The 21,031-nt window shown below is 36.2% G+C and overlaps 1 protein-coding gene across 20 annotated transcripts in view; it reads left to right on the top strand.

The window, feature by feature from the left end:
- Nucleotides 1-21,031, top strand: part of Ptprd (protein tyrosine phosphatase receptor type D) — a 2,207,759-nt gene that overhangs the window by 2,161,152 nt on the left and 25,576 nt on the right. For all 20 annotated transcript variants that reach the window (XM_058579708.1, XM_058579705.1, XM_058579707.1 and 17 more), the window contains 2 exons: nt 1,366-1,485; nt 1,993-2,147. In XM_058579708.1, the coding sequence (XP_058435691.1) occupies nt 1,366-1,485; nt 1,993-2,147 (275 nt within the window). The remainder of the gene's footprint in view (nt 1-1,365; nt 1,486-1,992; nt 2,148-21,031) is intronic.

Genomic DNA, 21,031 nt, shown 5'->3' with positions numbered 1-21,031 from the left:
GTGGTTTCACGGTTGAAAAAAAAGCACAGGAATCAAATCTTGTGAATTCAATTTCTGGCTTACTGAATAAATGTACAATAAAGTGTTTTCCTCCTTTTTGTTGTCAAGAAAATTGTGTAGCGGGTAAAAACCTCTGCCTTTTTAGAAGGTCCAGTATCTACAGAAAGAGGAGATACTATCTCTGTGAAATAGATTACAATATTACGCACAGAATGCTGCTAATATTTATATTAAACATAAAGCAAATAATTACCTAATAATTCTATTCACCAGACCAAAAAATTCTCTTATCTGTAGTCATAATGCCTTATTGCCTTTGTTTAAAACCAAAGATTGTGTTTTCAGTTCCTCCCTTTTCAAGTAAATGATGTGCTTCCTAATATAAAAGAGTTCTAGCAGCTTTCTTTACCTAGAGAAATGCATTTCATTTGGCTTCAGTTAAGAATCACTTCCATTTTTTTTAAATCTGAGATAGAAAGGGTAAATATATTCTGATCTATAACCTTACCGGAAACTATAGAGGTGTGTATGTCATTTTTTATTATGCTTTTTAATGCCCAACGGACATTTTCAGTAAATTTGAGGCTTACTGCAGACCTGGAATTATTCTTTGTTGCGTATTAAACTAATTGAATTGAATACTCTTTTGTTCCACTTCACATAGAAATTGTAGATTATTCATCTCAAATGAATGAATTTTAAATTATTTAAACTTTACATTGCTAGTATATGACCCTCTGAGACCGTTTTTAAGAAACAGATCATTTCCTCTAGACATTACAGGTTTAATTTGTTTTAGATACAAATACCATTTATCTTGTATTTTTTAAAAAATACATGCTTATGTTGTTTATTATACTTTGATAGATTTTCAAATTATTTCTATTTTTCTTTAAAATAAGCCTGTTTAGAAATTTTGATAGCTAAATATGAAAATCTTGTGCCTTTTAAATCTTGATGGATGAACACTAACTATCTCTCCATGGAGTTTAAATGCCCAAGTATAATTGTCCTGATGCAAATCATAACATCTGCCCCAGAACAAATTTGTGATTTTTTTACCCGAGTATTCTGAAGTTTCAAATACCTATCTCCTTATTTTACTCAGCAACAATCTGCAACTTATTTTTCTCCAGGAAAATTGAATCTGTTACTGCTTAATATTCTTACCAGTTTGAAAAATGTGGTTTATATTGGCATCAGAGCAGTAATTTACATATATTGGGATAACAAGAATGCATGCCAGAAAAAGATCAACATAAAATGAAATGCAGAAAAGCTGTTTTCCTTCAACAGCAACTCAAAGTAAAGCTAATGGAGAAATTGATGAGCCTCTGCCCTGAATGCGTCACTTGTTTCTTGTAGGTGAAGTGTGACCAGTATTGGCCCAGCAGAGGCACAGAAACCCACGGACTGGTCCAGGTGACACTGCTTGATACCGTGGAGCTGGCCACGTACTGTGTTAGAACATTTGCACTTTACAAGGTTTGCTCTTTGTCTTTTCTCCTCCCTCCCCATTATTTAAAGAAAACTTCTTTTGATAAATCAAATATCTTAAGCCTTTACTTAAATCTTGGTCCCACTGGCAACGGTGAAGAATGAAGTAATTCTTCCATTATCGCCCAACAATTTTTCTCCCAGTCTAGTGATTTATCAGTAAATATGAAACCCGTGCTCTGAAGGAAAGTTTCAGCAAATGAAGAATAGATGAAGAAGAACTACTTGTTTCTGTAAAATATAACAGGAGCACTCCAGATGTTCAAACCTGAACCAAGGAATGCTTCTCACCTAAGAATTTAATCTTCCTGAGCAAATAGTTGTCATTTATGAATAGCATGGGGTTTGTATCTCCAAAGAACATGCCTTCTCAAAGGATAATAGGGTGGGAGAGGGGAATTATGATAGACTTTTAACATTATAGCGTTACCATGTTTCATCATTACCACCGGAGATGAGGAATGCAGAATTTCAGCCAGTGTTCCTATGTTACAGAATGGTTCCAGCGAGAAGAGAGAAGTGAGACAATTCCAGTTCACCGCCTGGCCAGATCACGGTGTTCCGGAGCACCCCACACCTTTTCTAGCTTTCTTACGGAGAGTCAAAACCTGTAACCCTCCTGATGCAGGTCCGATGGTTGTGCATTGCAGGTAAGGACCACAGAAGGTTTTGGAGGAAACCAAGTTAAATTATTCTTTATCAGATATTTTCTTTTCAACTTGTTGACACTGCGGGTAATAAAGCCTTCATGAATAATACAGATCTCTTTTGGTCAGAGGCCTGTACTGTAATAATAGGAAGGATTTCATACAGATGCATATTGAGACAGAAGGCAACAATGACCCATTGCTATTTTTTCTTTAGGGTAAAAATAAAAACAAAATTAAGCATGCACATGACTATAAATATATGTAACAGAAAAGAGTGAAGTACTGACTTTTTAATCAGGGTCAAGTTTTACCTCCTATGTGGAGGAATATTCTTAAAACATATTTACATGTATTTTTTCATGAGCTTTTTTGATAGAAAAGTTTTGCTGTTTATAGGGTAGAAATTGTTGTAAGTATACATGTTTTCAGGGAGAACATCATGTTGCCTAAAGACAAATGCCTTTTATACATTATTAATACCAATTCACACATAACAAATATACTAATTTGTTTAATAAAATATATACCAAGGCCTATAGTTTGGAATAAGTACTTTGAGATAATGATCCTGTATTTCTCTTGAAAGGTATAATTTATATTTTTTGCATAATTGTGCAAACACCCTCTACATCACCACTCAGTTTCTATTATTTGTAAGTGTTCACACATTTTTAATATCAATTGATTTTTTTACAGTTGTCTGTTTCTCTCTCAAGTATTGTGACTAACAGACTATTGAAAATGTCTAGTCAGATTCTATATATTACTATTTATTTCTATATAAATATACAGCTCCTATGACTTCTTGATAGTATTTTATTACCTGAGTAATTTAAATAAGAAAAACAAATATGGCTTCTTTAATACATAAATAAAATTCAAGAGTGGAAGTTTATTTAAAAAAAAAAAAGGACAAGAAAGCATCTGCCATAAGCCACTTCCATCATAAATTAGTAGCATAACTCAGACCCCATATTATCCTACAACATCATATAACAGTTGGGGATCAATAGATACATCAAAATAAAAGTGAAAAAATTCATCTGGCTAATTCACACTATAATGGTTCTTGTTAAATAGTGGCCTTGCAAATTCCAAACAAGATGATGTACCTTTTCCAGCAAATGTTTTTCCTGATAAACAGTAACATTAGCATTACATTACATTTGTGTACAGTATTTCACAAACTTGGCTTGAAAGCATTCTTCTTGCTTTATTTTGTCTGAAGTTCATAACAACACGTACAGTCAAGTCAGCCTAAGTAACAGTCTACAGGGTTTATTTGAGTATTGCTACTTAAGAAGACAGTGGGTCAGTCATGCCTCATTATCTAGTTCTTGCTTCCCTACACCCAGGACAGGGCCTTTGAGGACTGGTCACTTGGTTGTAATTTTCTGCATGATTATGAAACATTTAAATTTCTTTTCATTATTTCAGGTAAATACTTTTCCATCTAGAAAGCATATTTGTTTCTCCTACTTATTGCTTTAGTGAAGCATGAATTTGACCAGGCTGTATACTGTTATCTAAACATTTTTCCAGGCTTCAAAGATCCAATGTAACTGGTTACATGGTACCCCTGCTTGTGTTAAAGATCAGACATGACACATGAAATGTTTTAAAATGGAGTTTGGCCAAAGATAGAGACATGGGAAATTTGAGTTGTAGGAGAAATGTTGTCCTCATATGACTAATGTCAAAAATGAAGTTTTCTTTCCCCCACCCATCCATGCACATGTGCATGCACACACACACGCAAAGACAAGTGATTATAGAACCCCTATTAAATAAATGGTATTAAATAGGTAAAATAGGAAGAACAAACATTAGAGAAACCTAACTTGGAAGTTTTTATTAAAAAACAGCATTACAGTGTTTGCATTGCATTTTGAAGTACAGTATCTTCCCTCTCAAAAAGTGTTTCTGTTTCAGTAAAGTAGGCACATAAGAAAACTGAAATAGATAGGCAGTCTTAAGATGAAATCTGCCTTCAGCTGATAATAAGCAAGGTGTGTATGCTTCACATTGGCCACTATGAGGGATCCAAAGAAGTTTGCAAGCCAGGAGGAGAGAAAAGATAGCTATGATGCCTGATTTTGATAACATACATCACACACACGAAGGCACCTCTGTGTAATGGTATCAAGCCACCTGGACTCACCTCTGAGATATGCAGGCTGCTCAGGAGAAATAAGGAAACAAAGATGAATGTGAAGAGCTAATAGCTGCTGACATTTGGAAGTGCCATGCCTGAGGCTCTGGAGAAGCTGTGTATTGAAACAAAAGGAGAGTAGGTGTATTGATGGAAGAAATTTGTTAGCAACTTCAAAACAATAGGGGAAAGATACAGCATAAATGGAGCTGTGTTCACCCATAGGTAATTTCATATGTCTGGTAAGACATGTTGGCCTCTGCGTAGAGGTCCTGTCAACATAGTATCCAAACCATCATGAGTCCTTGACTTGGCTACAAGTATGCTAAAACTTGACAGCATAATGTTTCAGATGGAGTAGCAGATTAATGTCATTCTAAACAACAATTACTCATGTGGTGTCCCAGCAATGTTAGTTTAGAAAAATTAAAGCTATTTCTAAATAACAATTATCCATGTGGTATCCCAGAAACTTAGTTTAGAAACCATCTCTAAGCAGTAAGAAACTAAGCAAAAAGCCACAATCACCAAGTAACAAAGGGGCATAGCTATGATCATGTTACAAATAATCATGAAAAGCACCCTAAATAAATACTTTATTTCTTGTTTTGATTTCTCTTTCAGTATACCTGATTCTTTTCTCTCTAAAGAACTAGCAACCAACTCAGAGTTAATCTAAACTTTCCATCAAACAGATTCAGGGAGAATGCAGGAGAATTCAGAGGAAATCTGGTAGTATCCAGAAAATTGGGGCTTCACATTTCTCCCATTGTTCTTAGAGTAATACATGCATTAGGATTAATAAGAACCATTAAGTAGTGGAAATTCTAGCAATAATAAAAAAGAGTTATAGGGCTAACCTAGTGCAACAAGCACAGACAACAGTCTTAATGTTGAAAGTGTGCACTCTGGGGAAATTCATGTGGGAAAAGGCCAGCTTGTTTAACACATTGGTTTTGTGCCTTTGGGGAAATTATTTAATCGGTTAGCCTCTGTGTCTTCACTTACAAAATGATGTAACACTATTTATAGCAGTAAGAGTTTCATGAAACTCAAATGTAATGATATGTAACGACACACATACAGCACTGAGGTCAAGGCTTGCTATTTAGAAGTTTGCAGTAGTGTTGAATTATTAGTAATTAATTATTGAGTGAGATTTAAGAACCATATGGATATTTAAAATGCTAAGGAGAAGAATACACCATGAATGCACATATCATCTGCAACCAGATATTGATAAATATCCAAATAAGTAAATTAAATGGATTTTTTTAAATTTTGACTTTTTTTATTGTAATACATCATATTTTTCTGAGGAACAGAATATTTTAATGCTGTGAATTAGATTAATAACAAATCTGTTTTCGTAAACACATGTAAAACCACCAAACTCTGAAAATGGTGCTATTCAGGACATGTGGAACTCAATGCTGTGGTTCATGTGCTTCTTCGAGATAAAGTCTGAACTTCTTCTTATATTCATGGTCCTATGTGACTTAAGCTGATTTTGCCCTTCACCCATCCTTCATTGTTTGGGCAACCTACATCAGCTACAAATTCCTAGGACCTTCACCCTTGGCGTTCAGCAAGCAGTATTTATGTGGCCTGGAACTCAAGTACTCCCCTTCTCTCCTAGGGGATATTCAAACCTTTTTCATAATCCAACTGAAGTAGCACTTCTAATATATGGCAAAGGATGAAAGCTGGTTTCATATGGTTTTGTTGATATATATGGTAACTTTATTCAACTCTGAGCAGGAATTCATTAAAATAGGAACACACTAACCACTTTTTCAAACCATCCCTTTTCCATATTGTTTTATCTACCTCTAAATTTATCTGTCTGTAGCATTGCTTCTACTTATAGATATTTGAGTTAAAACCCAGGAGAAGCCTTTTAAGCTCATTCCCCATTCCTCTTCACATAAGAAAACTTAACTACTTTATTGTCTGAACTCTCCTAAAACAGGTTCATGTTTAGCATGTGTATAGGTCATATGTGCATAGAGTATGAGCTTAGCTTATGTGCATTTGTGCCCAAGCTCTTACACCACTGTACCGTGTGCCAAATAATCAACTCTTCGAGTTAGTGGCATTCCATATTTTAGAATTTTTTTACAGAAATAAGTGAGATAGTTTCAAAGCTGGGCTTTTTTTTTCTTTTAACATAATAGGCTATAAGCCAAGTATGGTGGCACATTCCTATAATCCCAGCTACTCAAGAGGCCAAAGCAAGAGAATCAAAAGTTTAAGCCCATCCTGAACAACTTAGTAAGATCCTATCTCAGGGTAAAAAAATAAAAAGGGCTGGGACTGTAGCTCAGTGATGGAGCACCACTACATTCAGTCTTCAGTATTTTTTCTGTTTATGTCTTTTTACCTGTGCTATGGCTTTTACCACCCAGTCATCCTTGTCAGTACGTATGTTATTATCCCATTTCACAGAAGAAAAACTAGAGGTCAATACAGGTCAGTTTACTTGCCTGAGCTCATGGCACTAGTGGTGGCAAAGCCATCATATGTCCTGGGTTGCCTCTAGACCAAGAACATTCTCAAGTCTTTAGATCTCTTTATAGTTCTCTCTTCCCCTTCTGCTGCCCACTGGTAGGATACCTCACTGTCCATCCCTCCCTGATGACCTGGTGAGAATGAGTCCCTCTTCCTTTTCTGCCTCCACATCACTTTGCCAGATTCTAGCCTTTCTTTCACTCTGTCTATATCAAAGGCAGCTGCTAACATGTGATTCTCTTTTACCCCTGTAATCATTTTAACATAAACAGTCATAATAGCTAGCAGTTACTGAGCCATTACTGTTTCACAAGAATTAGTAAGTACTTCAGGTATAATCATTTAATCCACAAAACAATATATTTCACTTGCCAAGAACATTAAGCACAAAGGGGTTATAAGTGATTGTTCAAAGGTCATTGTTCAGAGCCATACAACTCCTAACTGTAGGCCCAATCACAAAGGGCAAGGCCTGCTTTCTTACCATTTTACCCAGTTCTGGCTCCTTGTTACACAATTGCCCATTTCCTTTCCTCTTCTCTCCACATTTGTTGAGCAAATGCTCAAATTTCTCACTGCCTCTTCAGATGTCTGTGCAGTACATGAATAGACACATGTGATATTTTTTGACCTCATTCATAAAATTGGAGTTTGAAAGACTAAGGAGATCTTTCAAGTTGTTTACGAAAATTAGATGTCCTTGGAGATCATGCATTACATTTTCCCATATTATTTTAATTTCCTTTTAGAAAAGAAAATTATTTTGTTTCCTTTTTCCTTGTTGAGCCCTATTCTTTGTGTTGTCTAATAGTAAAGTTTGTGGCTTATATTGTAAACCACATATTCTGTAAATTCTATCCTGTCGTAATTTCATTGAGTCAATTATAAAACTTTGACCTATGATACCAACATTTGAGTTATACTTTTATAGCCAAGGGAATATTTTTCCTTCATAGGAGAAATTTATTCATTTCAGGATAAATATGAAAGGGAGATAGATGAGGGCCTCTGACTCTATCTTCTAAATGAAGTTATGCCAGGGGAAAAAAATAGACTTCCTGAAGGTCACTTAAATCTTTCAGGTCCTAGAATCAAGTGAGTTCTCAAAACTAGAGGGAACCACCTGCAGGCCAGATATAGATCAGTAATGCCTTATATACATGAATGGGCCACCTAAAAATCAAAAGATAATTTGGGGTTGGAAAAATTTTTAATATCCAATCATCTTAATAGTTTTCAACTTTATATATGAAAACACAACCAAGAAACTAGTTAGGTTATATTCACAGCATAGCCATTTACCCTAAGACCAACTCAATATTGAAGAAAATAGTCCTTTCAAGGTCAAAAGAGTTTGGAGAGCAGTGAATATAGGCATAAAATAAAAAGACCTTGTGATCCGAAGAAGCACCAATACCGTGGAAATTTGTTTAATGCATTTTTAACCATTCGTTCTAAATCCCATCCTTTATTTCTCCCAGTGTTCCATTCAAATGTCTCTTCAGATCAAAGACCACAATTCCTGCCAAAGCATGTGATAGTTTTGTGATGCTGACAAGTGTGAAGCACAGACTCATATTTTAAACCTGGGATTCATTTCCACTTGTAAATTAAGTAATAGGAGAAGCTAGCCTTCTGTAGATGAAAGACTGGATTGTTAAAAATACCAGCATCTCTGGATAGGAAGATGGGTGGAATATGTAAATGGTGTCCTTATTTTTGGAAACGTTTTAAGGTGAGGAGAAATAATTATACCATGTGGAACCTGTTATTCCAGGTTTTATTCTTACATTCTTAAGTACCAATAATTCTGCATAAAAACGAAATGCTTAATTTATGAAACAACATGGTGATACAAAACAGGAGGTTAGACTCTCAATATTTTGATTGCATATCCTGTAAAAGAAAAATATCTTACTTCAACTGAAATAATTTTAAAATAATTGAACCCAAAGAACCCATGAAAAGGAAATACACAGTGACCCCACTAGATATAAAAAGTAAAATTCAAAATAGAGAAGGTGGTTTAGGTTCTAGAGGAACACTCAGACTGCCTAATGAAGTGGAAAATTTGTTTGAAATCAACATTGTAGATTTAAAGTAAGTTGAAGAGAGGTCAGGTCAATGGTGTACGACTTCAAAATCATGTATCAGACCTGTATCATGAAGGCACCTTCACAGGCAGCTGTGAAACTGTCACCTTTCTGTTTCCATTTCATGCAAAAGAAGAGCAATTAGCTCACTTTTGTGTAGGAATGTGATGGTTTATCTCCTGTCACTTACTTGGTTTTATATTGATAACACAGATGGCAAATATTCATTATTACTGACATCACTCAACAAATAAGGAAATGGAGACTTTGGGGGGGAAAAAAGTGATTTGCTGAAGACCACATACCCAGTAGAAAGCAGTAAATGAGAATCAAGGTTTCATGCTTTTTGTACATTCCTTTCTAGCATTTTCTATTTTGCTCAGTGTATGTTACACAAAGGAGAGTATGCTGTCCCCAGCCCACACCAGAGAGACTTCCTGGCAGATAGGACTACTCTTTGGGAACAGCAGTGCATGGTAATGAACATAGTGCACTTGAAATCACTCTGCCAGAGTTCAAATTCCAGCTACAACATTTACTATATCTATGACCTTAAGCAGGTCATTGAATCTTTCTACAAAACCTCAATTTCCTGATCAGTAAAATGGGGATAACAATAGTATTTCCTTCATAGCATTGTTTATGGGGATTAAAGAAGTTGATATGTGTAAAGTGATTAACTAGCCAGAAACTTGCCACATAAAAAGAAGTTAATAAATGTTTGCAGTTCCTGATGTTTTTAGTATTATTGTATTTTGCTTTATTAAAAATAGATAGTTGGGCTGGGATTGTGGCTCAGCGGTAGAGCACTCGCTTAGCACGGGCAGAACTGGGGTTCGATCCTCAGAACCACATAAAAAAAAATAAAGGCATTGTGTTGTGTCCATCTACAAAAAAGATTTTGTCTCTCTTTCTCTCTCTCTCTCTCTCTCTCTCTCTCTCTCTCTCTCTCTCTCTCTCTCCTTTAAAAAAATAGGTGGTTATTTATTGGCTCTAATTTAGTATAAGAATGACAAAGCATGTTGTCACATTTTCTGAAATGTAATAAGGAAATGTAATTTATTTAGAAGTTTAGAAAACACGAGTATATAAATCTAGAAGATAGCAACTAGAATGTTTAACAAGTTAAAAATGTGTAATAATTCATTTCAATTAAAAAATGATTCACATATTTGAGTGGGTTGTTCCTGTAAGGCAAGGTGCCTCTAGGTCATCTAACTCTTGTTGCAGGAGATGTCCCATACCTGGTAGGATAACAGTACCCTTGGCCTTTGCCCACCAGATGCCAATAATACCTCTCCCCTGAGTTATAATTGTAAAAAATGTTTTTTTTTTTGACATAATAATCAAATGTCCCAAGGGGGGGAGGGCATAGTTCACCTCTAGTTGAGATCCACTCTTAAATGGTAATAAAACTGATTTTTAATTGTGGCACAATTTCTGCATTCAAATGATAACAAACCTCAAGGCTTTCACATATACACCCAAATTTTTTTGAATAACATCCTCCTATTAAACATTTGGAGAAGTTCTTTACTTTAGTAAATACCTTTTAGATCATAGAGGAAACAGGCTCCTTAGTTGAAAAAAATCACTCAAGAGTATTCCTTGCATTGATCCCCAAACATAAGCCAAATACTTGGCTCTAGACATCTCTTGGCACAAAGAAAAAAAAAAATCTTCAAGGACAAAAATGTGCCACCATTAAGTGAATTCAAAGGAACAGGCCACGGGCTCTTTACTGCCAAAAAGGAGTTCCAAAAATATTTTTGCACCATGGCAGAATTGCAGCAATAAATCTTCAGCCCCCCAAGGTGGCTACATTTAAGGGCTAAACCTTTGCAGTTGATAAATGCTAGTCTTTTTTGCTAGAGTGTCAGTCCCATTGCTTTGTATTCATGCTTGGTGTGACATGCACAATAAGCGTCAGGACTGCCCTTAAGTGGAAGGCAATTGAGCAACTGTTCTTTTTTTCATTGTCAAGCAGTGGCCAAAGATCAAAGATTAGATGAATGGAAGAAAAGTGAGTCATAATGTCAGACCCCCTGCCCAAACTTGCAGGGTCCTGAAATCCTTTGCTCTTTGATTTTTTTTTTTTTTTGGGGGGGGGAGTGTATATTTCTGGAATAGTGTGCTTTATTTTTAAATAAAAGAATTTTACTTAAAGTTTCTTATGGAATTCTTAACCACATTTCATTTATGTTTTTCAGAACTTCATCGTAAAGAGACTTGAGCAGTTTTTCTCTCTTCCCTTCCCATCTTCCTCTGTACCTTTCCACCTCCTCCAAAAAGTCCTACACTACGTTTCAGTCCATCAGGGCATAGTGAGCAATAAGTCTCTTATCAGTGCACAGTGGTGCTTGCAGAGCCCATAGTTTATAACTTATCTAAGCAGACAACAAGAAGAACTAGATAAAGCAGGGCTGGGTGAACTATGGCTTCTCCATTCTAATAATAAATGCTGAATAGCTGTGTGCTTTTATTTAACATCTGAAAGGAAAGAATTTTGATTATTTTGAGAAGGGATGACTTTTCACTTTGTTTTTGTTTTTGGTTTAGGTTTGTTTTGAAGGTTTTTAAAAACTGTAATCATATTTCTGTTTCTGATATGTGTGTGTGTGTGTGTGCCTTTGGACTTGGCAACCTTTCTGAAATAGAGGGTATGTCTACTAGTTAACCATTTCTGCCTGCAAATACCAAACCAAAACCTAGTGGCTTAAAACCCCTGTGTCTGTTCTTTTTCACTATTTTGTGGGTCCATTTGGGACAGGGCAGTGGCCTTTTGCTGGTCTCTCCTGTGCTCACTTCCCTTGGAAGTCAGCTGGAAAAGGTAGGAATCTCTGCTCCCCAAGGCCTTTTATCCTGGCCCAGGTTCTCAGGGTGTAAAAGAGGAAGCTACAAGACCTTATGAGCCAGGGCTTCCAGCACTTCCCATTGTTAAAAGAGAGTCAAGGACTGGTCCAGATTCAAGAGATAGAGAAACGGACTCTACCTCTTAATGGAGGAAGCAACAGATAATGTGTAACCTCATTTATTCTGCCTTTGAGTGCTACCTGACTAAACCTTATTTACAGCCTGTGGAGGCTCATCTCTCCACTCTTGCCAGCCTGCCTTCGTGCAGTGTGAATGACCCTAATGAGACTGGATGAGAGGAGCAAAGACCCTGAAGCTCATCCCAAAATACAGGGTTTATTTGTTAATAGAGGAGGTTTTTTTTTTTAATGTAGAGAAAAAGTCAATTTAATTTGTTTTATAACTGATACCTCTTTATTTTTACTATCAGCTTGTGGGTGGGAGAAAATTGTACTCTTAACTCTTCTCTCGTCTTTTGTGAAAAATATTTCCTCTGCATCTTCCTGTAATTTAGGATTTATTGGGGTTAATGGGTTTCTTTTTAAACTCAAAACTCTAGGATTATGATTCATCTACAGTGAATCAGATCTAAAAAGGACATTTCCAGATTTCCAAACCACTACCTCTTTTTTTTTTTTTTTAAATCTTAGAGATAGATAAGAAAACAAAATAAGGACCCTTTCCCATAAACTCTTGCTGGACTGGAGTCTTCAGACTGCCAGTTGATATATTTCCCAGTGCATTGTGACCTTTAAATTTTGTTCACATTAATTTGATTAAAGAGTCCCTTAAATCTATTCTAGGTACATTAGGAAAATAACCAGAAAACATCTGTATGAGAGGAGGTGTTATGTTTGGCACTAAGATGGTTGAAGTAGGTAATTTTGATGCATTAGAAATAACTAAGTATCACAGATCTTCAAGTCTATGGCTAATGGTAAGAAGGTCTGATGGGTAGACTGGCAGCCGTGTTTATATACTGGGCAGCAGGAAATGGTAAAAAGGATGCCAGAGGGAGATGGAGAGAGGAATTCTTTCCTGCTTTGCTTCCATCTCAGAATCATGATGGTGGAAATCACATCAGTCCACTAAAAATTACTACACATGCTGTCTTGGCAGCTCTGCTTTGGTTCGAAGTGGCTGCTTTGTATATCTGCCACTCCCATTGGAGTGCTAGCCTGGCTGTGCCATAGCTGTAGCATGAGCTTTTTAGTGTCCATATGCCTGGGAATCTCATTATCCACAATTTCCTCATCCTAGGCTCCAGCCAAGAGCAGCAGATGCTATTGTTACCTCTTCTATTGAATAAAGTAGGAAGCAAAGAGAGACAGAAATTTGTCAATAGTGTTCTTCTGTTGGAATCGAAATGAAAAACTGCATGTGGTATATTGTCCAGTAGTAACCCATGTGCCAAATCCCTGTTTTGTGTAACACACTTACATCAGATAAGACTCTGCCCCTGTATTTCTTAACATGATGTAAATGACTTTCTTCATTTGACTGTGGATGTGTTGCAATAATAGCCATTCAGACTTCTCAGCTTGGATTTGTGCAGTTTTTCACACTTGCAAACCCTTTGCTTCTGACCATGCCATCTGCTAGAATCACTCCTATTTCGTTTATACACTCACTGTGTTTGTTATGTACCTAAATCTAACTGTGCAAAATTCTGAAGTCTTTCATGTAAATAAACAAATGTTTAGCAAGCATCTTTAACTGCTTTGCCTGATAAGCAGCATTAATAAGGTACATTTGCGTTTCTAAAGTTAAATGCAGCTGCAGAGAGATTTTGGTTGCTGAAACGAATGAAGTGACACCAAAAGCAATAGAGAATCCTCTTTGAAATAAAAACCTGAATACATAACTAGTTTCTGTGCTGAAATCAAGCTAACTGATGGAAAATTAAGCAAATGGGCTCTTTTTAACAACAGAACATACCTGGGATGGGGTTGTGGGGATTCTCAGACTCAGCCAGGTCTCTGGTCCTCCCATGTTATCCTATCAAACTTCTGTTTGAGCCAAATATGACATGAGTGAATCTGCAGAGTCTTACTGGTCTGTTGTTCTCACCTATTTCTATTCTTGTCATCCGGGTAAAGTGCAGCATGAGTTGGCTGAATGAGAAGAGCAAAATTCCCAAGTTTAACCCAAAATACAAGTTCTTTTGTCAATCTCTGAAATAGGTAAGAAAGTAGAGAAAAGGCCTTTTAATTTCTTTCAGAACTTTTGCCTGATTTTGTGCCATTGTGACTGGGTTGGCTTTTTCCTTTAGGAGGCATAACTACCCCAGATGCACATGCAAGAGGTGCAAGTTAGAGGGTCTTTTTTTGTCTCTAATTTCACCTCACTGCAGTGCAGTCTGGCCAGAAAGAGGAAGACGAGGTGAGCAGAACCCTTCTTGTCTAACCCATTGCCTAAAATAGTGATTATTTGAGGATTTCATTGTTTATAAATTACATTATCCTTTATAACCAAGCTTGGCTTGGAAACCATAAATGACTATGTAAGATAAACACACATGAGATGTAACTCTAACCTCTAAATTTTACCAAGAGCCAGGGCTAGACAAAGAAGAACCATGAATAGTCTTCAAATGTGAGTTATTTCATATGTTCAAGAAACCTAATGACATTCAAATTCTTCCTAAAGTAGCTCATACATAGTATGTTTAAAAATCTAAAGTGGGGCTGGGAATGTGGCTCAAGCGGTAGCGTGCTCGCCTGGCATGCGTGCGGCCCGGGTTCGATCCTCAGCACCACATACAAAGATGTTGTGTCCGCCGAAAAAGTAAAAAAATAAATATTAAAAAAAAATTCTCTCTCTCCCTCTCTCTCTCTCTCTCTCTCCCTCTCTATCTCCACTCTCTCTTTAAAAAAAAAAATCTAAAGTGATAAATGAAACTCCTAGACCTTAAAACCTTCATTTTAAGTGCATTCCATAAAAATAACCTTGAGTTCCACTTCTTTCACTCTTCAGCTTTTGGGTTAAGAAATTGGAATTGCATATGTAGCAAAATAAGAGATATCAACTGCCCTAGATCAGTTAGATCTTATGCAAACGCTTCACTGGAGTTTGTTTCTCCAAGGAGATAGGGAACCAAGGTGATCATACACTAATGGCAGAAGAAAGCTGGATAAAATTAGGCAGATTATGTCCTTGTTTACTTTGATGATGATTGTGACATTGATCATGAATTTTGGTTTTATGGAAGGCATCATAAGACGTTTTCTGCTTGTCTGAAGAAATGACTCAGACCATCCTTGGGTTCACAGGTGGTCAATCATTCTGTACTTCTTAAAAAATCTCTCCTTGTCAATCTTAACCCAACTCTGATTCTAATCAATTGGGCAGGGAGGCTTGCTCAGTTCAGAGTCATGCTCGCTACTTATATTTGAAAAACCATAACCAATCATGTTACAAACCACAAAAATCCTTTATAACCTGTGGTTAACATTCCATCCTGCTTTTGTATGTCTGAAAATGATTGACCTGGTTTCAGACTATTTTCTCTTATGTGCTGAAGCCTGAAATTCACTTGTTATCTTGGTTCAATTAAACTCAAACTTATTGGTTTGTAGGGTACAATAGTAAAGCCACAAGCTTAGCAAAACCTTTTCCAGAATTCAGTAAAAAGCTCTGTGAATATCATCTAGTTACAAAACATAGGTAGGTATGCCTTTGTGGCTGTGTTTTCTAAAGACTGGGGATAAACACATTTTAAAAATCTGAGATAATGATTCTGCACTGAAATCATTTTCAGAGTGAATCTTTGTAGCAGACATAATGGACGAAGGTACAAAGTTCCTTTGGTGGTCATCGAGCCTCTTGCTGACTTCTACCTGCAATTCCACATGGACAGTCTTATCAAGTAGCACTTTAGGAATTATCATGTCCAGTTTCCTGCTAAAGCTCCATCGCATCACAGTTTGGCTGTAACACAAGAAACTTAGGTCCAGTCTGAGCAACTGGAAGTATTTAATAGTTCAAAACAAGATATCCTTTGTAATTTCTAACCTGTAGAGGATACTACATTCAGAGAGAGCTTTATCCTGGTGTTGGGGATGGGGGAGGCTGTTTTTCCTAAACTTTTTTTTAGTTTGGACATTTTCAAACATGGTAGAGAGAATGTATAATGAATCCCTAAGCATACATTACCCAGTGTCAATTATCAACATTACAGGCACTGTCAGTTAAATGGCAACTCATTTTGTATTTTTTTAAAGAAACTCATTACACAGCTGCCATACAGCATTTGAGATTTTAATATCCTGGGAAGCCTTATCTCTGGTCAGTGTACCATTGCCAGGGACATGTTTAGTGTAAAGGGCACTCCTCACTAGTTTCTCAGCTTCAGGTTGAGTGCTCCTGAACTGTTTCTTTGATGTTGCTGTAATCTGATACTTATATTACTTTTTTAAACATCCTCTGATTCACATTCCTCTGCTAAAACTTTCTTCTTTTAATCTGTGAAAGTAGAGCTGGATCAGAAATATTTTGCTACCTGATTTAGAAAAAAGAAGAGGAAAAAAGTTAACACCTTTATGAATCTAAATGTTGACCATGTCCTAACTAATTATTAGCACATATAGTGTGTCAAATGATGTTTAGGGTCCTATAAGAAGTTATGAGAAAGTCCATGAAAACGGGGAAAATGATATAAGAAGGCAAACCGCTCAAAAATCTGTCATGCCTCATCAATGTATGAACACTGAGTCAGGAGCTGTTAATAGAAGCTAAGTGGAGTGGAGTGGATTTCCATAATTAAAGAAATATGGGTAAAAATAAGTTGAACTGGTTACAGCAGGGTTTCTCAATCCTTATTAAATACTAATTTTTATTATGAACTTCCAAGAGTGAATTTCTGAAACTTATCTAAATATGGAACTCTCCCCAACCCCTTGGAATTTCTTCAAAGACTCAGGCAATGCTATCATAAAAGAATATTCCATGTAACCTGGATAATTTGGCTCATAATGATAAAACAGGACTACTAATATAATTGACTAGTCAATCAGCAGCACTCAATAAAATTTGTTTGTATAATCAATAAGTCTTTATTAAAACTAAACCATGTAGAGCTCAAGGCTGTGCCATTTAGAAACAAAAGTATGGCATCTCCCTCAGAGGGCTTGTTACAACACACATGAAGATACCTAGAACAATATAGAAAGTTCTAGTTCTTAATTGGTCTGTGTGTCCAATTAAGACTTGGTCATAGAGAAAACCTCAGAGTGAAGAACTCTAAAAAAAATTACATATACAATTGAAATTAATTTTATATAATTATATATTAGATTCATCAGTTTTTAAAATTTGTAATTAACAACTGAGTATTAGCTATGAGTAGCAGATTTAGTATAATTAAAAAGTAACGACCAGTATTTTTGAAGCAACTTGAGTTTAGAATCCTTTATCAATACATGTCTCACTTTTATCTAATTCACCTGTACTTTGGGAGAGATGACAGGGCACAAATTACTTTTATAAAGTCTTTCCAAAGTCATTAACTTAGTTTTCACAGAAACAACTCTTTTTTTTTTTAATTGTATCTATATCTTCTCCATTTATTGAATAAGTAAACAATTCAAATAAGTGTTCTTTTGGAATAATTACATGCTACCCAAAATAAGCAAAGGCATATTAGAGCAGCCTCCTAATCTTGAGTGTTTTAGTGAAGAGAGCAACAGCCAGGGGCTTTGGAGGAAAGGCAAAGCTTGGGTTCATTGTTAAATTCATTGAATGAAAGTCTTATAAGAACTTGCACATAGAGGCTTATACATATAGACAGGAACAAATGGCTGGAACAAACTATAAGTCATACTTGAGATAAGGGGAAGAAAACTACTTGAACAAAAGCAAAGCAGAGCATCTGAGGTTCTGTTTTAGTCCTGAAAAGTTCTCCTCTTCTCAGTCTCTCCATCTATCAAACATTGCAGTTTGACAAGGTGAGGGTTCTTAAATGGAGCATACATCAGGATCACCTGGGGGCCTGTTAAAACTCAGGCTGCGTAGCCACACCCCCCAGAGATCCTGATTCTGGGGATTTTGGTGGGGCCTGAAAAACTGCATTTCTAACAGGTCCCCACAGGCTAATGCTGCTACTAGTCAGGGAGCTACAGTTTTTGAGATCTTCTGGATTAGATCATCTCTAAGGTCCATTCCAAGTCTGAAATCTGATTTAATGATTTAATTGTATGTTACTTTTTTCTTTTCTTTTTTTTTTTTTTTTTTTTGCTAAAAGGATAGCAACTAGGAAATAAAGTAGAATATTGTTTTCAAAACGATTTCATTAGTATCTCTTCAATATAAACCATGTAACAATAGAAAAGTTACATATATACTCTACTGTTAGGTCATTTGTATTAAAGTACTGACCTGTATCTCTTCATAATAAAAGGAAAGTAAGGACATTAACATTTATCAAGAATTTGTTTTATAAGGCATTTTTCCAGTGGTACCTTTCCATAGCAAACTTAAGGAATGAGTTTCCATTTTACAGGTGAGAAAGCTGAATCAGGAAGGCTAAATAAGTAATGTAATGCCATGTGGCTTGTAAGAGTGAAACTCAGATTTTGAATCTCTAAGGCCGATTCTCTTTCCATTTGCCAAATTGACTCTCTCGTAAAATGGTCAGATGGTATTAGAGATAACTTGTCCTGTCCTGCTTACGTGTAAAGAAAATATTTTCATCAACTCAGTATCCTAATTACATTTAAACTATTTGAATCAGTAAAAAGTGAGCCTTCCAGAAAAGTATTGGAGGCTCTTAAAACGTGATAGTTCTTTAATTCGATGGGCAAAACCAGATTTTCTTCCTTTGGACTGTAACTTCTGATTCTTAGATGAAATTAGAGATGTCTATGAGTTCACCATTGTACCCTCTCCTTTTGAACTACACCACACTTAAAACAAACATTTCATACATTTTGATGGCTCCATGAACAGTGGAGTAGAAGTGTCCCATTCAAAAATAGTGCCAGGAGCCAAGCCATGAAAGAATCCTAACAGCTCTCTAGGTCTGTGTGCATAAGTTTAAAAAATGGTAACAACCTTATTCTGAAATGCCAAATAAAATGGTTTCCATTGTCACTTGGGGTGGAAGGCGAAGCTGTAGGCTATTGAGCAGATTCTGTGGGTACCAAGCCCCTTAGGATACCTTACATTCTTTATGTCAGGCTTTGCAAATGTTGAGTCTGGGGCTCACATTGTCATTAGTGTTAATGGAAATGTATGCTGCATTCCTGAGAATGATCAGGGTAATAAGCTTCCCATTCCCGATATCTTCCTCCCTATATGAGGTAGATTAAGTCTGCAAAGAGAAGCCTTTTGTGCCCCCAGAAAGGGAAGCACCATATAGTGTCCCTGGTGTTAAGACAAAGTTCATTTTCCTTGAATAGGTTCCTTAGTAAGGAGCAGTTTCCTCCTCCCTGATCACCACATTCCCTCCATTTCCAGAACACACAGAGCAAATAAAAGGAACTGTTGCTCTTCTCAAATGGAGTACATTTGTTGCTTATATGGTCTCCAGTGAATCCAGCTCATGGTTTACCCCTCTTTGGAGGGTTCCAGTCCACTAAGGAAGGCAGCTTGGGGTCCCCAAATTGGCCTAGACTCCATAAGTGAAGCTGCAAAGGCATTTGATAGAATGAGCATTGCCAAGCTGTTCCTGCATCTCTTGGGGAGCTGCTAAAATGAGGCATTGCCTTTGAAGAGAATCTTCCAGAGGAAATAGCTTCCTTCAAAAATATTGTATTTCTTTCCTGCAAAGTTGGGGAAAGCAGCTCATCCACAGCAGTGTTTGAAGAATGAGAAAAAGAATTGTTATGTCCCCCAGAAACTGTGCCCTCCAGAGAAAGATTGTCTGCAGAGCAAAATGATCCCATAGCATGCTAGATCCTTCCTGACAGTTTTCAGTTATGGAAAGCATCTTAGATTCTACATAGTATGTAGTTTATGTCAAACAGATATCCTTGATTTAATCCATCAACAGATTAAATGCCCTGCCGATTACCTAAATACAGTAATTTATAAGTTGCTCTAATAAAAGAATAAATTTTCAGATGCTGCCACTCACCATCTATATATTTCAGTGCTTGTGAATATTTCCATGTAATTATACTTAATACTATAAACTATAAGTGCTGTAATTTCCTTTGACCTATGTTGCAGTTAGATACATTACTTGATCAGAGCTCTCAATGAATCATTTTGTGCACACATATTTAGTTAATTGGTTATTTTTTTTCCTCCCTGTATTTATATGTAATATACTCTATAAGGGAAAAGAAATCAGGCTACATGCAGCTGAGTCTGGTAGAGAGCAATTAGGGTTTATCAGAACAAACAGCTGTCAATAATGAGATCTGAATTAAAATTACTATCAAAGAAAGGAATCTAGACATCTGTAGGAAAAGTGAAAATATTTTTATAACCTAATAGCTGAGATGTGGACAGGGGTATCACTGAGTTTTCCCAGCTGTACCTGCAGTGTTATTTTGAAATATTCCCAGACTGAGAGAACAACGATACTCATTGCATAAACGAGACAGTATTAAAAAAAAAATGTGGGCTGCCTTTGAACAGTGTGTATTTTGATTTCATGTAATCAGCATGAAGATTTTCTATTTTGAAACTATTTTTCTGTGCCCCTGGTCATAATATGAAACTTAAAAATAGTTCTGTTATCTTTGTTTTGTCTCTTTCCAATCAGGATTCCACTGCTTGGGTATTTTTCTTTCTGTCTTCAGAAAAATACTTTCGGGTCTTATTACATGGTATCTGATTTACTCACATCTGGGTTTGTTTCTTGCAAAGAAAACTTGCAAGGTGGGCTCCTGGCATTGGAGCCTTATTACAAAATAATTCAGTTTGGCACACAAAATGATTCATTTGCAGGTATCTGGAGATAGTAAAGTCTTTGGTCTTTAGAAAAATGAAGAAAAAAAAACTTTTATTTTTGAAAGTAGTCTTCACCTTTGTATTGAATTTTTAGGTCTAAGGAAAAAAGTCTATATGAATAAGAGTTCAAGACTTTTCGTGAAACTTTTATGTATATGTATGTATTTATGTATATATATATATATATATAGATATATATAAACATGTACATGATTATAATTGATGAGTGCATTTGCCCACATTTACTTGTAAAAATATTAGAAGGGGACTGTTTCTGTATTCTTGTTATCTGAGTGTGGCCCACAGACTAGCAGTATCAGTGTGACTTTGAATCATGTTGGAAATATGTAATCTTGGGTCCCACCCCAGACTAATGA

The sequence above is a fragment of the Marmota monax genome, unplaced genomic scaffold (assembly GCF_021218885.2).
Source record: "Marmota monax isolate L192 unplaced genomic scaffold, Marmota_monax_Labrador192_F-V1.1 WCK01_AAM20220418_F8-fsc00124, whole genome shotgun sequence".
NCBI classification, from domain to species: domain Eukaryota; kingdom Metazoa; phylum Chordata; class Mammalia; order Rodentia; family Sciuridae; genus Marmota; species Marmota monax.
Note: the sequence above shows the minus strand (reverse complement) of the source record. Positions and strands in the feature narration are given on the sequence as shown.